Source organism: Squalius cephalus (genome assembly GCF_949319135.1).
Source record: "Squalius cephalus genome assembly, chromosome: 3".
Taxonomy (NCBI): Eukaryota; Metazoa; Chordata; class Actinopteri; order Cypriniformes; family Leuciscidae; genus Squalius; species Squalius cephalus.
The window spans coordinates 56,854,242-56,876,126 of NC_137124.1; the positions used below are offsets into that span (position 1 = coordinate 56,854,242).

General features: G+C 37.2%; 1 protein-coding gene across 14 annotated transcripts in view; it reads right to left on the minus strand.

The window, feature by feature from the left end:
• The window catches only part of neo1a (neogenin 1a), a 184,988-nt gene that overhangs the window by 74,506 nt on the left and 88,597 nt on the right, over positions 1 to 21,885 (minus strand). For all 14 annotated transcript variants that reach the window (XM_079864928.1, XM_079864926.1, XM_079864919.1 and 11 more), the window contains exons 3-5: positions 19,992 to 20,267; positions 15,974 to 16,124; positions 3,587 to 3,723 (exon numbers count right to left, since the gene is read on the minus strand). In XM_079864928.1, the coding sequence (XP_079721054.1) occupies positions 3,587 to 3,723; positions 15,974 to 16,124; positions 19,992 to 20,267 (564 nt within the window). The remainder of the gene's footprint in view (positions 1 to 3,586; positions 3,724 to 15,973; positions 16,125 to 19,991; positions 20,268 to 21,885) is intronic.

Consider the following 21,885-nt stretch of genomic DNA (forward strand, 5'->3'; position numbering starts at 1 on the left):
GTCCGATAACGATAACTTTAAAAATAAACATATATCGGCCGATACCGATTTGGTGGCCGATATATCGTGCATCCCTACTAGGAGCATGTATTAAGAAAGTAAATAATTGTGATTTGATGTTGACTTTAAGAAATAATTGTGAGGAAAGTGTGCTGAGACAACAGAAGAAAAGCTAAAGATAAAGCCAGAGCATTTGTTTCACGGTCACAGACCGGTTACGTTCCCTATACGTTCTACACGGAGATTATAGTGATGATAAAACCGTCTCAAATGACCACACAGCTCTTATCACTGCCTCACTTGCATTCATGAGCATGTCTCAGGTTTCCCGCTGTATTGCAGACAATGTCAAAGATCAACACACACTCCTGTTTCCATTCATCCACCCTGCATTTCAGAGTAGGCTGAGAAATAACAGCAGCCTATACAAGCCAGTCGCTTATGTTCTGTGTATCTCAGAAAAGACAGTCTATCAAAGTTTAATAAGATTCTGGGCATTTCACCTTCACTATAACAAACACATAGAGAGCAGAGGTTCCCGGATCAATCTGACCCGCTCACACTTCTGCATGTTGACTAGTTTCGTATGGTTGACATTTGAAATATGAGCAAAACAAGACATGAACGTTTTATTTCACATTTTAAACAGGAACACAAGAACGTTCGGGATTCAATACAACTGCTCTATCAATAGCATTATGCTGATTACCACAGAAAATATTTCTGATTTGTTAAAACAAACACACGGTTACAATAACTTGCAATGGGAGTAAACTAGACCAGCGTTCCAGAGGGATTACAAGCAGAAGTGTGAGTCTCATACGCATGAATTATTCAGCAAAAACTACTGTTCTAGGCAAACTAACGTCGTGTTGTGTGTTTCCAGAGTAATTCCTGTGAGTGAACATGATACCTTTCTGGTTACTATTATGCAAAACTTACCAAGTTTACTGGCTTGACGTGTCACTGAAGTTGAAACACTGGATATAGATCTATAAATATTACACCGTTTATTCAGCAATTATAACTCATATCAACATGCATCATGTGTCTTGTGGCTATACATGTATTTTTGCTTTTATGGACAGTCCTTATACTTCTCCTTGTGAAAAAAGTACACTTTATCATACTTAAAGAAAAAAAAAAACGTATTATGGAAATAATATACTTAAGAAGTGTGAACTGAATGTAATGTTTTCTGATACATGTTCATTTAAATTAAATTAACTGCAATTAGTTGAACTTGGCATGTAGTTAAGTAGGACTTAAGTACATATTTATGTGTCATTTAAATTCTGTTGTCTTTAAAATATGGTTAAAGTGCATTGTTGAATGTACCGACAAACATTTATGGTAAACTAAAATATATATTTGTAATTACACATTTGTAATAATGAAGTTAAAATATATATCAACTTAAGTGTATTTTCAAAGAGTACCCAAATTATAATCAAGTACTTTAAATGTGCTTTTGTGTGTTAGTCAACACATCAAAGTAAGTGTACTTCTTTAAAGCACAACAAAAGATCAATAAATCAAGATTTTTATAATAATTGGACTGTTGCGCCACACTTTAAACTTTCTAAAAAATAAATAATCGGACTTACGTTTAAATCATCATTTTAATCCTGGTTTTAATTTACATTTAGGATAGATTAACTTTAATCCTGCAGTTCCATTACTTTAAACTCTTTATTTAGTTGGGATTAACTTTAAATGTACAGGTGAGGAGGTTAAAAATTTTTGATTTCAACACAATAACGAACAATAACGAATCTATTATGGCGGAAAAAAAAAATTACTTGTAGATGAAGGTTTTAATATATTTTTAATCCCTGATTTGTAAATCCAAGTGGAGCAAAACAGCTGAAACTAAAATAAAAACTAGATCAACAAATCCTCGATTAGCTCTAAACTTATTTCACGTCTTAATTTGATCATTAACATGGACTTGGACTTAATGGACTAAAATAATGGACTTAAAATGGACTTTAAAGTAAAACTTAATTTTCTACTCAAGAGACCGTCATGAAAGTGTAGTCTCTTTAAGAACACTTAAGTGGCCTTTTATTTCATTAATATTGTATTATCTGCAAGTACCGTTTATTTATATATATATATATATATATATATATATATATATATATGTGTATGTGTATATATATGCACATTTTTAAAGTGCACAATTAAGCACACTTCTTTTTCACAAGGGATCATCCATTGAAATTCTGAACTAGATTCCTAATTAGAGCACTGAATCAGAACCAAATTTCTTCCCTATTTTTGTCATATTATTCAAACCAAAATGCATTGCAACCACACACAATGATCAGCAAACCGCCCACGTAAAAAGAAGAGCCGAGAGAGTGTTTGACACTCGCTTGGATCCTGGGAGGAGCTCGGTTTGAGTTTGGCATTGCACCTCTTCTGTGAGCTGCTGGATTTACTATCGCTCCAACACAAAACCTCTCCCACCCACAAAGGCAAAGCAAGGGCCTGAACGTAGGGGCCGGCTGCCCTCCCGGTCTCCTTCATCTTTTCATCTCGTCACAGTGTAGGATCAATTCTCAGCAGACAGACAGATGGCTAAAGCTCATTACACACCACATATCTGCATGACATCTACAGTCCAGATTCTATTCGATTCTTTGTAATTTCACACCTGTCTGAACAGTCCCTTTCATCATCACACAATCAAATATCATGCACTTTAATAGAAGTCCCACCCAGAAGCTACAGCGCGAGCAATTACAGAGAATCCTACATGTGTTTCTGCAAACATGTCTGAAGTGTGATCAGACCGTGCAATCGATTTACAGAGGAGAGAGCTTTACAGCGTGACATGACGGTCAAGTCAAGTCACCTTTATTTATATAGCGCTTTTTACAATACAGATTGTTTCAAAGCAGCTTTACAGAGATGGCAGGAAAATAATGCAACAAAGTTTGTTTCTAGAAGAAAATAGCATCACAGTCCAGCTTAAAGGGTTAGCTCACCCAAAAATGAAAATATTGGCCGACGCTAATATAATATAACTATTGGCCGACGCTGGCCAATAGTGAGCCTCCGTTCTGACGTACAACCCAGAAGCGCTGCGCTGTTACACTACGTGAACTCACTCAGAGAAACACAGAAGAAAATCAATAGTTGAACAAAGTCATTATTTTTTATTTTTTTTGCACACAAAAAGTAATCTCGTCGCTTGATAAACTTAAGGTTGAGCCGCTGTAGTCACTTGGACTACTTTAAACATTGTCTTTACTAACTTTCTGGGCCGACACGTTTCAATTACATGCCTATGAAGGAGTGAGACAGCTCTCAGATTTAATCACAAATATCTTAATTTGTGTTTATGAAGATGAACGAAAGTCTTACGGGGTTGGAACAACATGAGGGCGAGTAATTACTGACAGAAGTTTCATTTTTGGGTGAACTAACCCTTTAAGTAAATTCAGTGATTAATAATAATAATAATGATTTCAGATCATTTTTGTTGTAAAACAGTTATTAATTTAGTTCATTTATACATATAGCCTCTCTGGCGAAGATCACTTGATTAGTTGTTTAAAGCGAGGTTTAAGCTTACCTCTCAGCGTGAGCTCAGTCTGGGCCTCGATGGATCCGTTGGCGTTGTCTGCCAGACAGTTGTACACACCGGCGTCTTCCTCGGTGAGATTGAAGATCTGCAGACTGCCTCCGCCGAGCACCTCGAAGCGGCCCGTGCTGTGAAGAAAAACACACGCTGTCAATTCTCTCCCTTCAGAAAGTTAAATGTATACTTAGCCCAACACTGATTCAATAACTGCTGTATAAATGCTCTTTCTCACACGCAACACAATGGAATAAATCTTGCAAAGGGAGCATGCTAAAAGGCGTGGTGGAGTGGTTTAGCCGTTAAAGGTCAGGCTTTGTTATCAGAAGGTCTCTGGTTTGAACCAGGGGGAAACAATGAACCGGTCAGCATTGAGCCCTTGAGCAAGACACTTAACCCCAGGACGCTTCAGGACGATTGTATTATTACACTGCATGTTGCTTCGGATCAAAGGGACTCTTGTCTAACAAGGTAGTGTGATAGGATGAGCTTTATCTTCACACAAATATTGTTAGTTCACCTCAGAAGGCCAAAGTGTGTGTGTGTGTCTATCTATCTATCTATCTATCTATCTATCTATCTATCTATCTATCTATCTATCTGTCTGTCTGTCTGTCTGTCTGTCTGTCTGTCTGTCTGTCTGTCTGTCTGTCTGTCTGTCTGTATATCAATCAATCAATCAATCAATCAATCAATCAATCAATCAATCAATCAATCAATCTATCTATCTATCTATCTATCTATCTATCTATCTATCTATCTATCTATCTATCTATCTATCTATCTATCTATCTATCTATCTATCTATCTATCTATCATCCCCTTTTACCAATAGTCTGTCTGAATTAATTGAATTAATTAATTGACTTAATTAATTAATTGAGTTTTTCAACTCTGTTACCAATAGTAGTCTGAATACAAAAGGCATGTCTGAATATATGTATTTACTTTTTGCATCCCTGTCACCATATGTTGTCTGAATACAAGACATCTGACATTTTTATCTGACATTCTGAATTTTCTTTAATATTCATCATCCCTGTTACCAAAAGCTGCCTGAATACAAAAGACATGGGTGAATACCATTTAAAACCATGTGTGCTTTCTAGTAATAAACATTAAACTAAGAATTTTTTTTTTTAAATATATTATAATTAATAAAAAATGGGTAACAGGGTTTCGTACAATATCCTGGATGTGCTTGATGAATGCTTGATAAAATGATTTCTGCAGCAATTATTTTGCCATTTCTTTGCCCTACTGACAAACTAATCATCATTCAGTTGTGGAGTTGGGTGAATCTTCGACGTAGGGAACATGCTGTGATGCTGTGCAAGGCATCAATAGTTTAGAGAAAAGAAGAGAGCGTCCACAGTAAGAGGCAGAGGAGCCGACTGCTCTCTGGGCCAGAAAACACAGAAAACAACCTGATCTGTCAGACATCGATTGGTATTAAACACCAGCACAATAATACCAGCATTCACACACTGACTATTTCTACTTCTCTGCCCGTCTCAGCCGTGAAGTAACCAGATCCATGTGTTGCATTCAAAATCAAACTGTGCTTGTATTACTTTCATTTTATTTACATTTTTGGGATTAAAAAAAAAATAATTAAAAAATCAGTGGAATTCTAAGGAACGTATTTAAACAGTTAAATCAACAGAGATGAGAGTACAATAAAGGCATCATGAAGTTAGACAGAATATATAATAAATGAACACCTAAAGAAGAGCAAGTCATTCCTAAACCAATGCAAGTACCAGAATATCTATAAATTTACAGAGCGTGGTTCAACAAATGCGACAGTTCTCTGGTGGACGTCCAAGGCTAACTGTCGACAGTATCCGAAACACACGCCAGAAGAGAGAGAGTAACTCAACGAAACTCCACCCTACCTCAAACATAACACACAACTCAACCCAAGGAAAAACCAGCAGGTCTCATGAAGGGGGTCTTTGTGCTTTTGGGCTAAAGAACACGCAGTGAAACACGTAGACCCAATGAGGAGCTTTTCCACAGAAGACACACTTCATTCTTCATGTTTTCCTTTCATGGACTGTGACGTTATTACTCGTACGCTGCTTTAAGAGTGTGAATGCTGAAGCTCCACATCAGCTGCAAGTGTCTTATGATCTCCGCATGTGTATCTATAAGGGCCTTCAAAACTGTGATGTGAGGGAGGACAAGATCCTTTTGCATTTGTCAACATGTTATTTTACTTGATTTAATCTGAAAGACTCACTTAGACTCCTTGGAACTGGATCAGATGAATACATTAGGAAAATATATAGACAAGTAGTATTTTCAGTGATTAAAAACAAAAAGGACAAAATGAGACGATATAAGACGCCAAAAAATGGCTTTTATTTTTCTCATCTTAATACAATAATAATCTATTTTATTGATTTGACACAAAATGTAGTGGCGACGGCATCAACCATTCAGCCCTGTTACCAAATTTATTGTAAACTTTAAATTACCTTATTGCTAAAAGTTGTCTGAACACACATCACAATACAAATGAATACAAGTTAAAATCATGTGCGCTTTTAAACATTAAATAAAGAAAAAAATAACTATATTAAAATAAAATAAAAATAGCTAACAGGGTTTCTTACAATAACCTTGGTAACGGCTGAAGGGTTGAATGGCTGTGCTTGATGAATGCACACCATAATTTGAGTAAAAATTTATAAAATGATTTTCATTTTCCCTATTGATGAACTAAAAATGGCTTATTTTTGTTTTTATTTTTATTTTATATCTTAATATAAGTAAATATGATTTTCGCATGTGTCTCTAAGTGCCTTCAAAACTAATATGAGGGTTTGGTGACTTGGTTTTACCGAAAAGGTCCTTTGTGGTCCAAGTCTACTCAGATAGACTTGGAGCTGGAGCAAATAAGACAATATAAAATATTTAATATAAAAAAAAAAAAAAAAAAAAAAAAAAAAAAAACTAACAGGGTTTCTTACAATAACCTTGGTAATAGTCTATTCTATTTTATTGATTTTCTAATCTATTTTATTGATTTGACACAAAATGTAGTGGCGATGGCTTCAACCATTCAGCCCTGTTCCCAAATTTATTGTAAATTACAACAAATTAACTGCAAAATTAAAATTTTCCCTAGAATAATACCCATTTAAGCGTATTTTTATTTTATTTTCTTACTAAAAATACTTTTTATTTGTATGTTTATTGCTAGAAAATAACAAAATCACACTAACAAGTATTGGTATTCAGACATACCCATTTTTTGTAAACAAACAAACACACACACACACACACACACACACACACCTCTGAGGTCAGTGAATAATATTTTCTAAAGTTTAGGCATCTCCTCTCCTTTCACTTACCACCATCTTGCACACTATACCGATAAACATGAATGGCATAAACAGAAAAGACTTTCCCATTCATTTTTGAACAAGTGAGCCGTCTCCTCCCCCAAACAGCATTCCTTAAAATTCCTCAACTTGTGTAAGCTGGAAACATTTCCTTCATTCAGGACCGTCGGTGCATTATGCGTGTTGAGGGAGCAGTAATGCTCTGGTTCTATGCGTGGAGTCGCCTCAAATAACCCAGAACTAATGTGTTCACGACTGCAGGCAGGTTAACAGCTAACAGGCTAACAGCTAGCGCTAGATATCCAGTGTGCCGCTCTGAGGCCAAACTACTGGCATCCGTCAACAGAAACCCAACACCAAACTACCGGTGGCGCTGACCCAACCTGCCCCAGAGCAGCCAGCCTGTGATTGATGCCGTCATGAGATACAAGCGAGCGAGATGAAAGCCTGCCTTGTCAACAGCTCAGAAGGTTCTGGCATGGTTTCCATCCTTAACTGTTCAGCTCTACGACTGCGACTGCAAACAGAGCAGATCCTAAAGCTGTGCCAAGCCTTGAATGAGGGGAGTGACACTATTCCTTCTGATGCCACCAGCAAGAGTCCTGTGTTATCCTACTGGAAAACCCAGTTCAAACCAGCTTCTGATGGTTTCCACCCTCATAAAGTCAAAAATGGCAAAAACTTGATATTATAAATGTCATAATCGTTTGTTAACAAACAAGTATTCATTACTTCAATGAGCTCATTGTTTCTGCCTTCAATTATTACATTGTTTAAATTAATACATTTTTAGCTAACTGTGATATGTACATTTCTGAAATACATAACCTCTGAAAACAGATCACTGCAAATTGTAATGTGGACTCTTGCATTTTGTGTAAAGCTGCTTTGAAACAATGTGTATTGTGAAAAGTGCTATTGAAATAAATGTGAATTGAATTGAATTGAATAATGAGGAAAAAATGTATTAAATTCTTGCAAAGAAAACCTTATTTATTATTATGCCATCATATTTTATCATTATTTCATAGAAGAAGAAAAATAGTCTGAATAAACATATCATGAGTCATAAATAAACTTGATCTTGATCTTGATTTCAATGTATTCTGAAACTTACTGTGACAACAAAACTTCCTTGTCAGCCTAAAAAGATGATTTATTATTTATTATTTATTCATGGCTGTGTGGCACCTTCAGTGTTACAAACAAACAGATGAAGTTTATCTTTATCAAGGTTAATTATTAATGCTCATTAATATTTAAAACACTTTTTGTCCGCCAAGGCAAAGTCATATGAAGTGAAGTGAAACAACAATAAAAAAACTGTAATAATAAATTACAGAAAAGACCCTCATGACTCAATACATTTTTTAAAAATATCACATAATTTTCCCTTCTATGTTACAAAGCAATGTAAGATCAGGTATAATACAATATTGGCTAACACTTTATTTTACAGTGTCCTTGTTACATACGTTACATGTACTTACTATAGTAATAACAGTAAATTATGCATAATTACATGCAACTAACCCTCAACCAAATCCTAATCCTACCCTAACCCTATAGTAAGTACATGTAGTTGCTTATTATTACTCAGTACTTAAATACATAATTACACTGTAACAATGACACATTAAAATAAAGTGTAACCCAATATTGTAAAAGTAAAAACAATGATATTTGTGACGCTGGATCACAAAACCAGTCACATGGGTAAATTTTTTGATATTGATATGACAATATTTGCCCGAGATATGACTATTGTAAATCTGGAATCTGAGGGTGCAAAAAAATCGAAACATTGAGAAAATCGCCTTTAAAGTTGTCCATTTATGTTCACGATTGTGCTTCATTTACTCACAAAAATAAATGTTTTATATATTTACGGTAGGAAATTTACTAAATATCTTCATGGAACATGATCTTTACTTAATATCCTAATGATTTTTGACATATCATTTTGACCCATACAATGTATTGTTGGCTATTGCCACAAATATACCTGTGCGACTCATGACTGGTTTTGTGATCCAGGGTCACATTTGTAAATGAATGGATTGATCCTTGATCTGGTCTACCAGCCTGGCAACTGCTGTACTCAAAATACCCAACAAATAGTCAATTCTATCTAAAACCATCAAACTAGACCAGCTTGGAGAGCAGCAAAGACCAGTAAACCAACTTCAGATGGTTGAAGCAGTTTTACAGCTGATATAGGCTGGTTTAGACGGCTGATCAGCTGGACAACCAACCAAGATTAACCTAGCAGACCATCTTGGTCAAGCTTTTTACCGGCCTATGCTGGAATGACCTGTTTTTAATGCACACTTTACCTTCAGACACACACAGCTCATATGTGACCCTGGATCGCAAAACTAGTCACGAGTCGCACGGGTATATTTGTGGCAATCGCCAACAATACATTATATGGGTCAAAATTATCGATTTTTCTTTTATGCCAAAAATCATTAGGATATTAAGTAAAGATCATGTTCCATGAAGATATTTTGTAAATTTCCTACCGTAAATATATAAAACATTTATTTTTGTGAGTGAGTGCAGGACAATCATGAACATAAATGGACAACTATTTTCTCAATGTTTTGATTTTTTTGCACCCTCAGATTCCAGATTTTCAAATAGTTGTATCTCGGCCAAATATTGTCATATCCTAAAGAAAAAAAACATCAATGGAAAGCTTATTTATTCATGATGTATACATCTCAATTTCAGGTTTTAGGTTTTGCAGTCCAGGGTCACATATCTCAGTCACTGTAAGTTACCGTAACCACACATGAAAACCCGCAACACACGGTAGACACGCGTTTGTCTCTCTCACACGGTATGACGTGACGGACGACTAGTTGTCCGGTCCGGTTGCATTCACATAGCAAAGGTTTTCCAAGAATGCGGTTGGGAGTCCTAGAAATACGTGTGTGAGTTTGGTTATAGAATGTAGTTTCACTCCCGTAAATGAACAAACTGTGTGTGAAAGCAACCATATTAAGGACTCGAGTACCGGACTGTCAACCGTATTCTTCTGCTGTGTGAATGTGGCATTCAAAGAAGAACAAACATCTCACAGCAAGAACCCATATGATGTAATGTCATGTTTTCTAAACCTGAATATTATGTTCTATCATTGTCCAGTTTAACATATGCAGCACTTTTATAGGACTGAGCCTCAAACGAAAAAACGAGTGTATGGCCCTGTTCACATCTGGTATTAAGATGCGTTTTAGTTGATCGGATCACAAGTGAACGACTCTAAATACAGGTGTAACGGGGTCTAAAGCGTTTTGAGCTCGTCCACTTTCAACCTCTTCCAGAGGCAGTGGAAAACACATTAGACCGGATTGCTTTCATAGTGTAAACACTCATGTGGTCGAATGTGTTCAAACAGCCACAAAACACCGTCTTCTCTCCGTCTACTGATCTAATGCCTGAACATTATGGGAAGAGCTCTATCCAGACGGGATTTAAACTGTCGGCTGAAGACTCAAGTTTGGTTTGAAGATGAAAAACGTACCAAACACAATGTTCTCCCACCATTCCTGATTTCTAACACACACTCACAGCGTTAACACACACACTCAGAGAGCAAAAACTAAAGCTGATGATCTCTGTATGTTTTTCTTTCGTCTCCGGTCGCGTTCATATGTAAAGCTTATTTTGTCCATTAGATGAAAAGATCTGAAAAAAAAACAACCATAAATTAACCCATCCATAGATTCTCTCCTCGAAGCAATCAGGACAGAAGTGGACAAAAGAAACACCAGGTGTAAACGGGAATGTGTCTCTCTCGTCTACATATGATCCGATCGACCAAAACGCATCTTAATACTAATAACAGATGTAAACAGTGCCTAAAATCAATATAAAGAGCTTCATCTTTACAGTGAGTCGTCGGAGAGTTTGTTTTTCCCAGCTGGGCTGAGATGGACTATCATCATACCTTTCTTTATTTGTTTCACAGGTGCTTCCAATGGTTAACCGATATTTTTGATTAGCACATTCCTATAAGCCCAAAACCACAGCCTGCGTAACATGCGCACATTAGAGGTCTGAATGAACTGGGTTTAGCCGTGGATGTGTCATTAGCTTGAGTGAAAGGAGAAGCCACAGTCATTCCTAAAGGGACGGGACACGATGGAAAAAAGGGACCGAGAGAGAACAAGAGGGAGGCACAAAATTCATAGTTTCCAGTGACAAACAGCCGCTGGACATCTGGCTAAATGATGCATGCTTTGTGCAACAGCGGTAATGTCCTGCCAAACAATAAAACAGACGTCCAGCAAAAATGCATTCCAGCAAAGTCATAAATGATGTACTGTAGTTTTAGCTTCGGACGGCCCACCCACGGCCCATTCAGGAACATCTGATGCATATTACACGCAGAAAACAGCCAGTCTGTTTACTTTCCTGTAAACACTATAAACTGCTATATATTTCTATAAAATATGTTTCCCAAACTGGGGTTCGTGAGCTGATATTTAATTACATCATAAAAATGTAAAGTTAAAATAAACAAAATAAAAAGAATCAGAATAAAAAACAGATTAATAGATAATTAATTTGCTTACCAGCAACTCATGTGACCATCAAAGAACCGCCAACTTAAATTACTAAAATATAATGACTATATAATAAACTATCATTTAAAAAACATGGATGATACTCTAGATTTCTTTGAAATAGAGCAAAGAAGTAAAAAGCGAAGTGGTTTATGACTTTCCATCAATCAGACGGGCCAGGATTAGCTTTAACGTGGACTAGATCTTATGCTTAAAAGGCAGGAGTCTGGAAGCACAAGACTATAAATGACATTACTTGGTATCCAAACAATAATATCTAATTCTGTTTTACAAATGGCTGTCCTTTCCTCCCTCTCTTCAGCTCTATGTGCCAGTCTTCAGTATTTATCCTTCAGTGAATCCAGCCTGTTGTTACACTCCCACTAAGAAGCCCGAGCATCTCCTCAAACCTGCGATTATCTCTCTCAGCTCTCGGCCCAGTGACTCCTCGTGCCGAGAAGATCCTGAGGGATGGGAACGCTGCTAGTGCCAGGGAATCAGAGCTGTTGGAATGACTCCACGCTCAATAAAGCACTGTTTGGTTTTCGACATTAGAAAAACACATTTTCCCCTACACAGACATGAGGGAGCTCGATCTGTGAGGACTGATGGACTGTGGCGACTAACACACTGAAGCACATGTACTTGATCTTATATTTAACTGCAATGTGATATTCGATATTACATTTAAAGTTAATATATGTGACCCTGGATCACAAAACCAGTCACGAGTCGCACGGGTATATTTGTGGCAATAGCCAACAATACATTGTGTGGGTCAAAATTATCGATTTTTCTTTTATGCCAAAAATCATGGGGATATTAAGTAAAGATCATGTTCTATGACGATATTTTGTAAATTTCCTACCGTAAATATATAAAACATTTATTTTTGTGAGTGAATGCTGCACAATCGCCAACATAAATGCACAACTTTAAAGGAGATTTTCTCAATGTTTCGATTTTTTTTTGCACCCTCAGATTCCAGATTTTCAATAGTCATATCTCGACCAAATATTGTCCTATCCTAACAAACCATACATCAATGGAAAGATTATTTATTCAGCTTTCAGATGATTTATGAATCTCAATTTCACAAAATTGACCCATGTGACTGGTTTTGTGATCCAGGGTCACATATTTTACACATATTAAATTGCAGCTTCAGCGTTACATATGAGTGATTCAAAATATATTTAAATACATGACATTCAAGTTCCAGTCGAAATGAAATTAACAATAGTTTGGTTTAGGGGCCGTTTAAACGACACCGTTTTCAAGTAAAAACGTAAAACTTTTTATGCATTCCGGCCGCTCATTTACACGACAACTGCGTTTTGAAAACGCAAACTTTTGAAAACGAGTTTCAAAGTGCACATTTTTAAAAACGGTCTCGGTGTAAACAACAAAAACGTGAATCTCTGAAGAAGATGACGTCATGCACATGCGTATTTATGTGTTCAGTCTATAGTGTTTCATCACCATCTAATAGCAGCAGAATACAGCGTTTTTAGTCGTTTTCGCGGATCCGTGTGAATTGGGATCGTTTTGACAATGGTGTCGTCGGTACGCGGAAAACTCAGTTTTAAGCACATCATTGTCATGTAAACGTACCCTAAGTTTGCACTTAAATATATTCTTTCAATGCATATAATTTCTGTAAAAAGTACTGTTTTTTATAAGTATGCTAAAGTGTATTAGCCTACTTTTCCCCCTCCCTCTGGCCGAACATTACGGGGCCAGACTCTATTACAAACAGGATAAATTTGATATCTGGAGAGTGAGCTGAAAACAGCATTTAATCTTGTTAATACACATCCTGAACAAAAGGCTGCAGAAATTATAGGCCATTAACATTGATAAGCAACTCTGCCAATGGTCATCCTGCAATGATTTCATCCAACCTTTATAGATCAGGAGAGTAGCACACAATGATCAACCCCAAATTGGATTTTAAATGGGGTTTCGGAGAATCGAGGAAATGGGAACAAAGGGACAGGATGAATGGCTTGTTGGTTGATCAGTGGTTTCACTGAACTGGTGCGGATAAAAACCCCTCAGGGATCGTTGGACCAGCTAAAAAAAAAAACATATTGACCACCTTAATGACCCTGGTTTTCCATCCGGACAATCAATTCATAAGGTAAACTTCACAAATGGCCTAAATAATTTCTAAAATCTCATTTTTATGTATATAGTGGGCAAATAGAGACCTGTTCATATCAAATATTAATATACACAATATGAACTGAATGCCTCTGTACTGTACTATAGAAATATTTGGAGATGCATATTGCACAGTATGATCAAAGGGACCGTGAGCATGTTTTGTACAACGTTTAAATTGTGTCTTAAGGTTTGGAGGGATTGAAGTCACACTTCATACGGACCCCAATATGAGGCAATCAACAGTAACTCTCACTGTACTCTTTCATCTCTCTGCTCTCTCTTGTTCTGCCTCTCTGACTCGACCGTTTACCGTGGTTAATCCCCGTAAACTCATAAACTCAGATACACGTCAAGAAGGGGCTTCAATTCCTCGTCTGATAACACCAGCGTCCTTATAAATATTCCCCATTGCTTTTCCACTCTACATTCCCAATTACCGGCTGACAGTCCAAACCCTTCCTTCAGGAATAATCTCACAGGCACTTTTTAATTGTCAAGAGCAAAACATCGTTTTCAGTTTAAATAACCTCAGTAGTTTGATTAATGAAGTCGTCGTGTGAAGACGGCAACTCTGGGGAGACTTACATTCAAGCCAATGGTAATTATTGTTATGACAAACTCACTGAAAGGCCATTATTAGTGGTTTACTGAGGAAAGCAACAACATTGCTCATACTCACGGTTAGGGATTTGAGCAAAAAAAAAACACAACGTACATTACTTTGTTCTCATTCTGCATCTGCACTTTTTGTTTAGACAAGAGTGATGAGTGTCTTGCTTTTACTTTTCTAAGCAATCCGGACAATAAAACAGGTGAAAAATTACCAGTTGCATTGAAGGAGGAACATCTCGTATAGTCTAGAGAACAGAATTTCTCTCTTTTCTCTTTTGGTTTGCAAACCATGGAAAGCACAACTCGCAAATCTAGTTCATAATCAATTTTTGAGAAGTTTACATGGAGAAACTGTAAAAGAGTACAGGGTCTTTCCACACCTTTTGGCCAATGAAATTCCTTGATTTTTCTTTGACTTTCCAAGTCGTTCGCAATCGGCTGCTATTGATTTTTGTAAATTTTAATAATTTAAAGGGTTAGTTCACCCAAAAAATGAAAATTCTGTCATCATTCACTGACCCGCATGTCGTTTCAAACACAAGACTCGTCGTCACTGAAACACAAATGGAGATATTTGTATTGAAACGTGAGATTTCTGTCCCTATATTGAAAGTCCATGTAACCAAAACTTTTGTTTATTGGTTCTCACGCGTCAAGCAAGCACGTTTAATGTGCTCTCTGTACTGTGTGTGTTTATCAACTAAATCTGTTCATCATACACGCCGATCATGTCATCATTCAGAAGATCTGGATTAAATCGCTTGATTCGTGTGGATTATGTTTTTATGAACTTTCAAAGAGAGGTTTCAAGTTTTCTCAGGTTTGAAAATACCTTCATATGTGTTTTGAAGATGAACAAACGTCTTATGGGTTTGGAACGACATGAGGATGAGTAACAGATGACAGAATAAAAATTTTTGGATGAACCTTTAATACCACCGTTAAATATAAACTTAGAAAATATCATATGAATTCATTTATAGTGCACAAATTCACTTGTAACAGCTGATTTTAGTGTTTTATTTTTAATAATTTAGACGAAATAGTGAAAAATATTAAAATTAGAGCATCTTTATTTGAATTAATTTTTAAAATTCCCTTATATTTCCAGGTTTATCATGGCTGTGGAAACTTCATTTCCTTTGGATACCCAGCAGCTAATGAGAATGAAGCATGAAAAAGTGTCTTCCTAGGTCTAATCTGTGAACTGCCTGGTAATGTTTCTCAGGAGAGGTGTGTGTGTGTGTATGTGTGTGTGTGTGTGTGTGTGTGTGTGTGTGTGTGTGTGTGTGTGTGTGTGTGTGTGTGTGTGTGTGTGTGTGTGTGTGTGTGTGTGTGTGTGTGTGTGTGTGGTGTAGAAGCTTGCAGTCTTGACTGGCATTTACACCTCTCAGCCGGGCGCCGTCACTGTAATTATTTCCTCGGGCATCTGGGACGGGACAGGGCTGAATGCCAGCAGAACAGCAGACGTTCACGGAGAGCGATCCCTAAAAGTGGACACTGCTGCCACAGCGGGACTCAAAGCTCATGTTCGTCACCGAGGAATCAATGACCTGTTAGTGGAAATCACTGTCTGATTTAGAGCTCAGAGCTCTGGATCTATTAATAGCAGTGTCTCCATCCACCCCGGACATCTGTGAAGACAAAACTGAGATTCAAACCCCTACCTGTCGTCGATGAGCTGGTCTCTGTGCATCCACGTGACGGAGGCTGTGGGATATCCCGTCACCACACAGGGGAGCAGCACGCTCTCCCCCACGACTTTAGATACTGGTTGAGGCTCCAGGAGAAACTCCAGGGTTCTCTCCTCTCCGGATTCTGCACAACACAGAGAAGTCAATGCAGTCAGTGTCAGCCCATGTGCATCACTTGACACAAAAATAATAATAAAAAGAAAGAAAAAAAATTAAACAATAAAAAAAAAAAAAAAAACTCTAAAAAGTATTGCATTACTTTCTAAATGCCATATCAACCTCGACTAGTTGAACAATACAAGGATAAACATGAAGCTGATCTTTTAATTCTATCAAATAATTGATATAAAATTGCATAATTTATTCTTCTCCCTATTTAAAGGGAGAAGGTTGCATTAAAAACGTACATTTTAACATTTTTAACATGACTAAATTTTGATGTTAAATCCACTAGTTTTATATAGAATTGTTCTATAGTCTACAATATTTATTTAATGCAATTACCACAGAATAACTGTAATTAAAATTAAGAGTAATCCCTTACTTTACTCAAGGGAAAAGTAATTAAATTACAGTTATTAATTACTTAGTAATGCATTTATACCCAACACTGTTAACTATTAAAGTCACCACGAAATCAAAATTGATGATTCTAGGTTTATTTTTTAATGGAATATTGCAGTATTTACCATAAATTATTTTTCCGTACACATCATTTTTTATTTATTTTAAATGATGTGCCTCATAATCTGGACTCAAAATATTTCCCAACGTTTGGTTCCACAGAGGAAAAGTCATAGAGGTTTGCAGCCACATGAGGGTGAGTAAATGAAGACAGATTTTTAATTTGAGTGGACTGTCTCTTTAAGTATGAATGTAACACAATTTGGGCTTTTTTTGGCTTAAAAAGGGGGCTAAGATAAGATATCAGAAAAAAACACAAACAAACATTTACTGTATAGACAGTATACACTTAACCTTTTAGGCTTAAGCTCTTACATTTTTCTCTTTAATACTCATTGTTTATTTATCTCCGCGAGGGAAAAATACATTATTTGTCTCTCTTTATATATCACTGCTCCATGTTTGGTGTGATAACCTCAGTATTTGAGGTTGGAGCTTCAGGCCTGGTTTGCGTTATAAATCTGCCCGCTGAGGATCTGCCACAAAGCAGCTCAGTTCTCTTTAACTTCAGCATAAATTACATTGTTCTCTTTGATAACACCACATGTGGCCGTCCTGCACCAGGAGGCTTCCTTTAAAACTCTCTCTCTCTCTCCCCACAATTGTTTCAGTAGGGTATGAAAAATCACATCAGAATCAATGTCTTGCATTTTTATTATCAGGAATGAAGGGAAATTGGCCTTTCCTCCTGAGAGCTTTTGTTCTTTTAAGGAGGAAAAAACTTTTTTGGACAAACCCAACTGAATTTATGTTTGTCATGGATTAAAAACTTTTACTATATAGGGTTATGAATAAATAAAAAAATTTAAAGACATAGTATTGTTACATTTCATGTAGTGTGTATTAATAATTATAATAATAATAAATTTTATTTAAAGGCGCCTTTCTCGGCACTCAAGGACACCGTACAGGGATACATAAGACATTTAAAAGCAGCAAAAAATAAAGACTAGAACAACATTAAAAACAGAAAGAGGCAGAGCAACTGACATCAGATGTGTTTTGAGTTGCAATTTGAAATGGGAGAATGAATCGATGTTTCTGAGCTGGGGTGGTAATGAGTTCCAGAGACGGGGAGCAGAGCGGCTAAATGCTCTGCTCCCCATAGTGGTGAGACGGGCGGGGGGGTTGGGGGGGGCAGACAGGTGTATGGAGGAAGAGGATCTAAGGAAGAGATCAGACATATATGGGGGGGGGGGGTGGCTTTGAATGTTAACAGAAGGACTTTAAATTGGATACGAAACTGGACCGGGAGCCAGTGAAGCTGTTGGAGAACAGGAGTGATGTGGTGAATGGAGGGGGTTCGAGTTATGATTCGGACATCTGAATTCTGGACCAGTTGAAGTTTATGAAGGGATTTGTGAGGGAGGCCAAAAAGGAGAGAGTTGCAGTAGTCCAAACGGGAAGTGACGAGACTGTGGACAAGAACGGCAGCAGTGTGGGGGGTAAGGGAGGGGCGGAGGCGATTAATGTTTCGTACCGGGTAATGTTATTGATGTGGGATTGAAAAGATAATGTGCTGTCAAGGATGACACCCAGACTCTTAACCTGGGGGGAGGGTGAAACGGAGGAGTTATCAATAGTGAGAGAAAAACTGTCGGTTTTGGATAAAGTGGATTTAGTGCCAATGAGGAGTACCTCAGTTTTATTACTGTTTAATTTGAGGAAATTTTGGGTAAACCAGGTTTTTATTTCCGAGATGCAATCAGTAAGGGAGGAGGGCGGGAGAGTGGACGAGGGTTTGGTCGAAAGGTAGAGCTGGGTGTCATCAGCATAACAGTGGAATTGAATGTTAAATTTGCGGAAGATATTGCCCAGGGGAAGGAGATAAATGATGAAAAGTAGGGGCCCCAGGACAGAGCCCTGGGGCACACCTGAAGTGACGGCGGAGGTACTGGATTTAAAAGACTTAAATTGAATGAACTGAGTGCGGCCAGAGAGATGAGATGTGAAGCAGTCTAACGGAGTGTGGGTGATGCCGATGGAGGATAACCTGTTGAGGAGGACAGTGTGACAGATGGTATCAAAGGCTGCACTCAGGTCGAGGAGGATGAGGATGGTAAGGAGTCCAGAATCAGCTGCCATAAGGAGGTCGTTGGTGATTTTGATAAGTGCTGTTTCAGTGCTATGAAGTGGACGGAAACCGGACTGGAACTGTTCATACAGGTTATTGTGGGATAGATGAAGATGGAGTTGAGAGGCAACTGTTTTTTCAAGAATTTTGGAAATTAATGGTACATTCATTTCCAGTGGATGGTATGGTAGAATTGTAGATTGGATATAGGACGGATATAGGATTTTAATATCCACATGGACAATATCAACCTGCCTCTTACTAAAGACCTCTTACTATAGAGCTGTTTGTGAATGTAAAAGGTTGGCAAAGTTTAAAAGATCATTGATCAATAATGCATGCATTTCCAAAGGATAAGGATTAAGACTCAGGCTCAGATTGATTGGTCTACTCTGTTCTGATTGGTCAGATGACCCAGTCTGTCCTCATACACAGTAATACGAACAGTAACGATGATGCCGTTGTACTGTATCAATTTGAGCCAGAGTCATAATCCTTATCCTTTGGAAGTGCACGCAAAGTGGATCTACGATCTTTAAAACTTTGCCGACCTTTTACATTTACAAACATTTAGAGCAGAGTAGACAAATCACAAAAGACTGGGCAATCTGACCAATCAGAGCAGGGTAGGCTATCGGAAAGGCGGGGTTTAGAGAAGCTGGACTGGGCGATCTGACCAATCAGAGCAGGGTAGGCTATCGGAAAGGTGGGGTTTAGAGAGGCTGGACTGGGCAATCTGACCAATCAGAGCAGAGTAGGCTCTCGGAAAGGCGGGGTTTAGAGAAAGGCGGGGTTTAGAGAGGCTGAATCCTTTTTCGAGCCTTTTCAGACACTGTGAGAAAAGAGCTGATGCTGCAATATAAATATATATATATATATATGAGAAAATTAAAGTGTTTTTTGATCTTGGATGCATGAAAACCTATTGTATGAGACCTCAAGACAAAATTAGGAACCTTTAAAATAGCATAATAGGGGTACTTTAGTAAAAAAAAAACTCATGAAGTTGATTTATAGAAAGTCCCGAGTGTGCAAAAATATGTTCGTGATGAACTATTGATGTGATTCTAAATGCAATAACTACCAGGCAGTTATAAAAAATGTCCAATGGGAAATCATAATAAATGTTAAATCACACAGCAGTCAAAATGTATATTTATAAAAAAAAAATAAAAAAAACATGTTTGTGATGGTATATTAATGTGATTGTAAATGTAATGTAAATGTTCCTACCCGTCAGTATGTGTAAGTGCGCCTCTTCGCTGGTCTTGATGGGTCCGGCGTTCTCGATCACGCATCGGTAGAGCCCAGTGTCGGTCTCGCTGGAGTTACTGATGACCAGAGCTCCACTGGACAGTGCAAACACTCTCTGATCCAGCTCGACCGGCTCCTTGTTTCGTTCCCAGCGGATGAAGGACACCAGATCAGGGTTGACCTCACAGTTCATCACGTGACTGTCCCCGGCCCGCACCGACGCCGCTTCCGGCTGACTGAGGAACCGTGGTATTCCTGAAAACAAAATTACAATCAATTATAGACGTGCACCGATACTACATTTCTCCACCGATTATTCAGAATGACTACCAATACTGGAAGTTTGGGAAAAGATATCTCCAAACTAATGCTGTAAACTATACAGGAAAACCCTCTCGTTTGGGACATTACTGTAATATTAGAGGTTAAAATCAACAACAAAGCTGAATATTATATTCATTTGGTATTTATGTATTATACTCAAATAAAAACTGAAATGTTTGTATACAACTTAGTTTTCATAAACACTTCTTCATGACAAATTTATTCAAACACTGTAAAAAAAAATTGCAGCCCTAATTTACAGCCCTTTACCGTTAAATTACAGCTCTCCTTTTTACAGTATGTTACCGTAAAATACCATGGAAGAAACCAATTGCTTCAAACAGTTTGAGTTCAAATACTACTATTTATACTGATAGTACTGTGAACTTACTTCATTTGAGTCCACTGAAAATTAACATCTCTTAATATAAACATGACTTTAATATCCTGGATTGTTAATTAATTTAGTGAAAAACATTTTATTATATTTTTTGCATCCAACGTTTTAAATTTGGTTCCGACGGTGGTTTGATTGTGTTTTCAGCATCATTACTCCAGTCTTCAGTGTCACATATTCCTTCAGAAATCATTCTAATGATGTTGATTTGCTGCTTTATCAACTTTGAAAACCATTGTGAGGCTTAATATTTTTGTGGAAACTGTGATTTATTTTTTCCCAGGATTCTTTGATAAAATAGAACAGCATTTATTTGAAATAGAAATGTTTTTGTAACAAGTCCCTACTGTCACTTTTGATCAATTTAATGCATCCTTGCTGAATAAAAGTATGAATTTCTTTGCAAAGAAAATTGACTGTTCAAACTTTTGAACAGCAGTGTACATTACTACTGCAAAACTTATGAATCTGGGTGGATGTCATTTATGTAGAAGTATTGTAAATAACTAGGCGAGATCTGCAAATGAAAATGTATTACACGTCTAATGCCAGCATGCTCCTTTTTCCACAGCCGTAATCTCACGCTGGGCAAAGTAAATGAAATATCTCTATGAGATATCAAATGAAAAGATGAAAAAACCCTGGAGAAGTCATGGACTGAACAGGACACTTCTGATAAAACACTCCAGGAGGGCTGGATTTTATTTTATTTTATTCTTTAAAAGGCTGAAGAGGGCTCTATATTTAATTCAGCCAAGTTCCTCAAGTCTTCCACATGATTTGAACACTAAAGCAATTCAGTTGAGGTCATCGAAGCAGTAAGTTCATCACTTCATGAGCAAAGCGTTAAACACTTTGCCTAATAGGCTACAATTGCCTCCACTTAATCACAATTCACTCTCATTCATAGAGTCGCTGCTCGTTTTACATGTTTGTCTACAGTCCTGCCTCATAGGGACATCAAATTATGAAAATAATATGTGCAAACTGAATGTAATGTTTTTGGACATTTAACTGCATGTGAAAATAAATTACATTAAATTAAATTAGCTTAACTTTAGAGTGCTTTTTGTCCCACTTAAGTACATTTGTCTTTGAAATATGGTTGCGGAATGAACGGACAAGAATTTATGGTAAACTAAAATATACTTA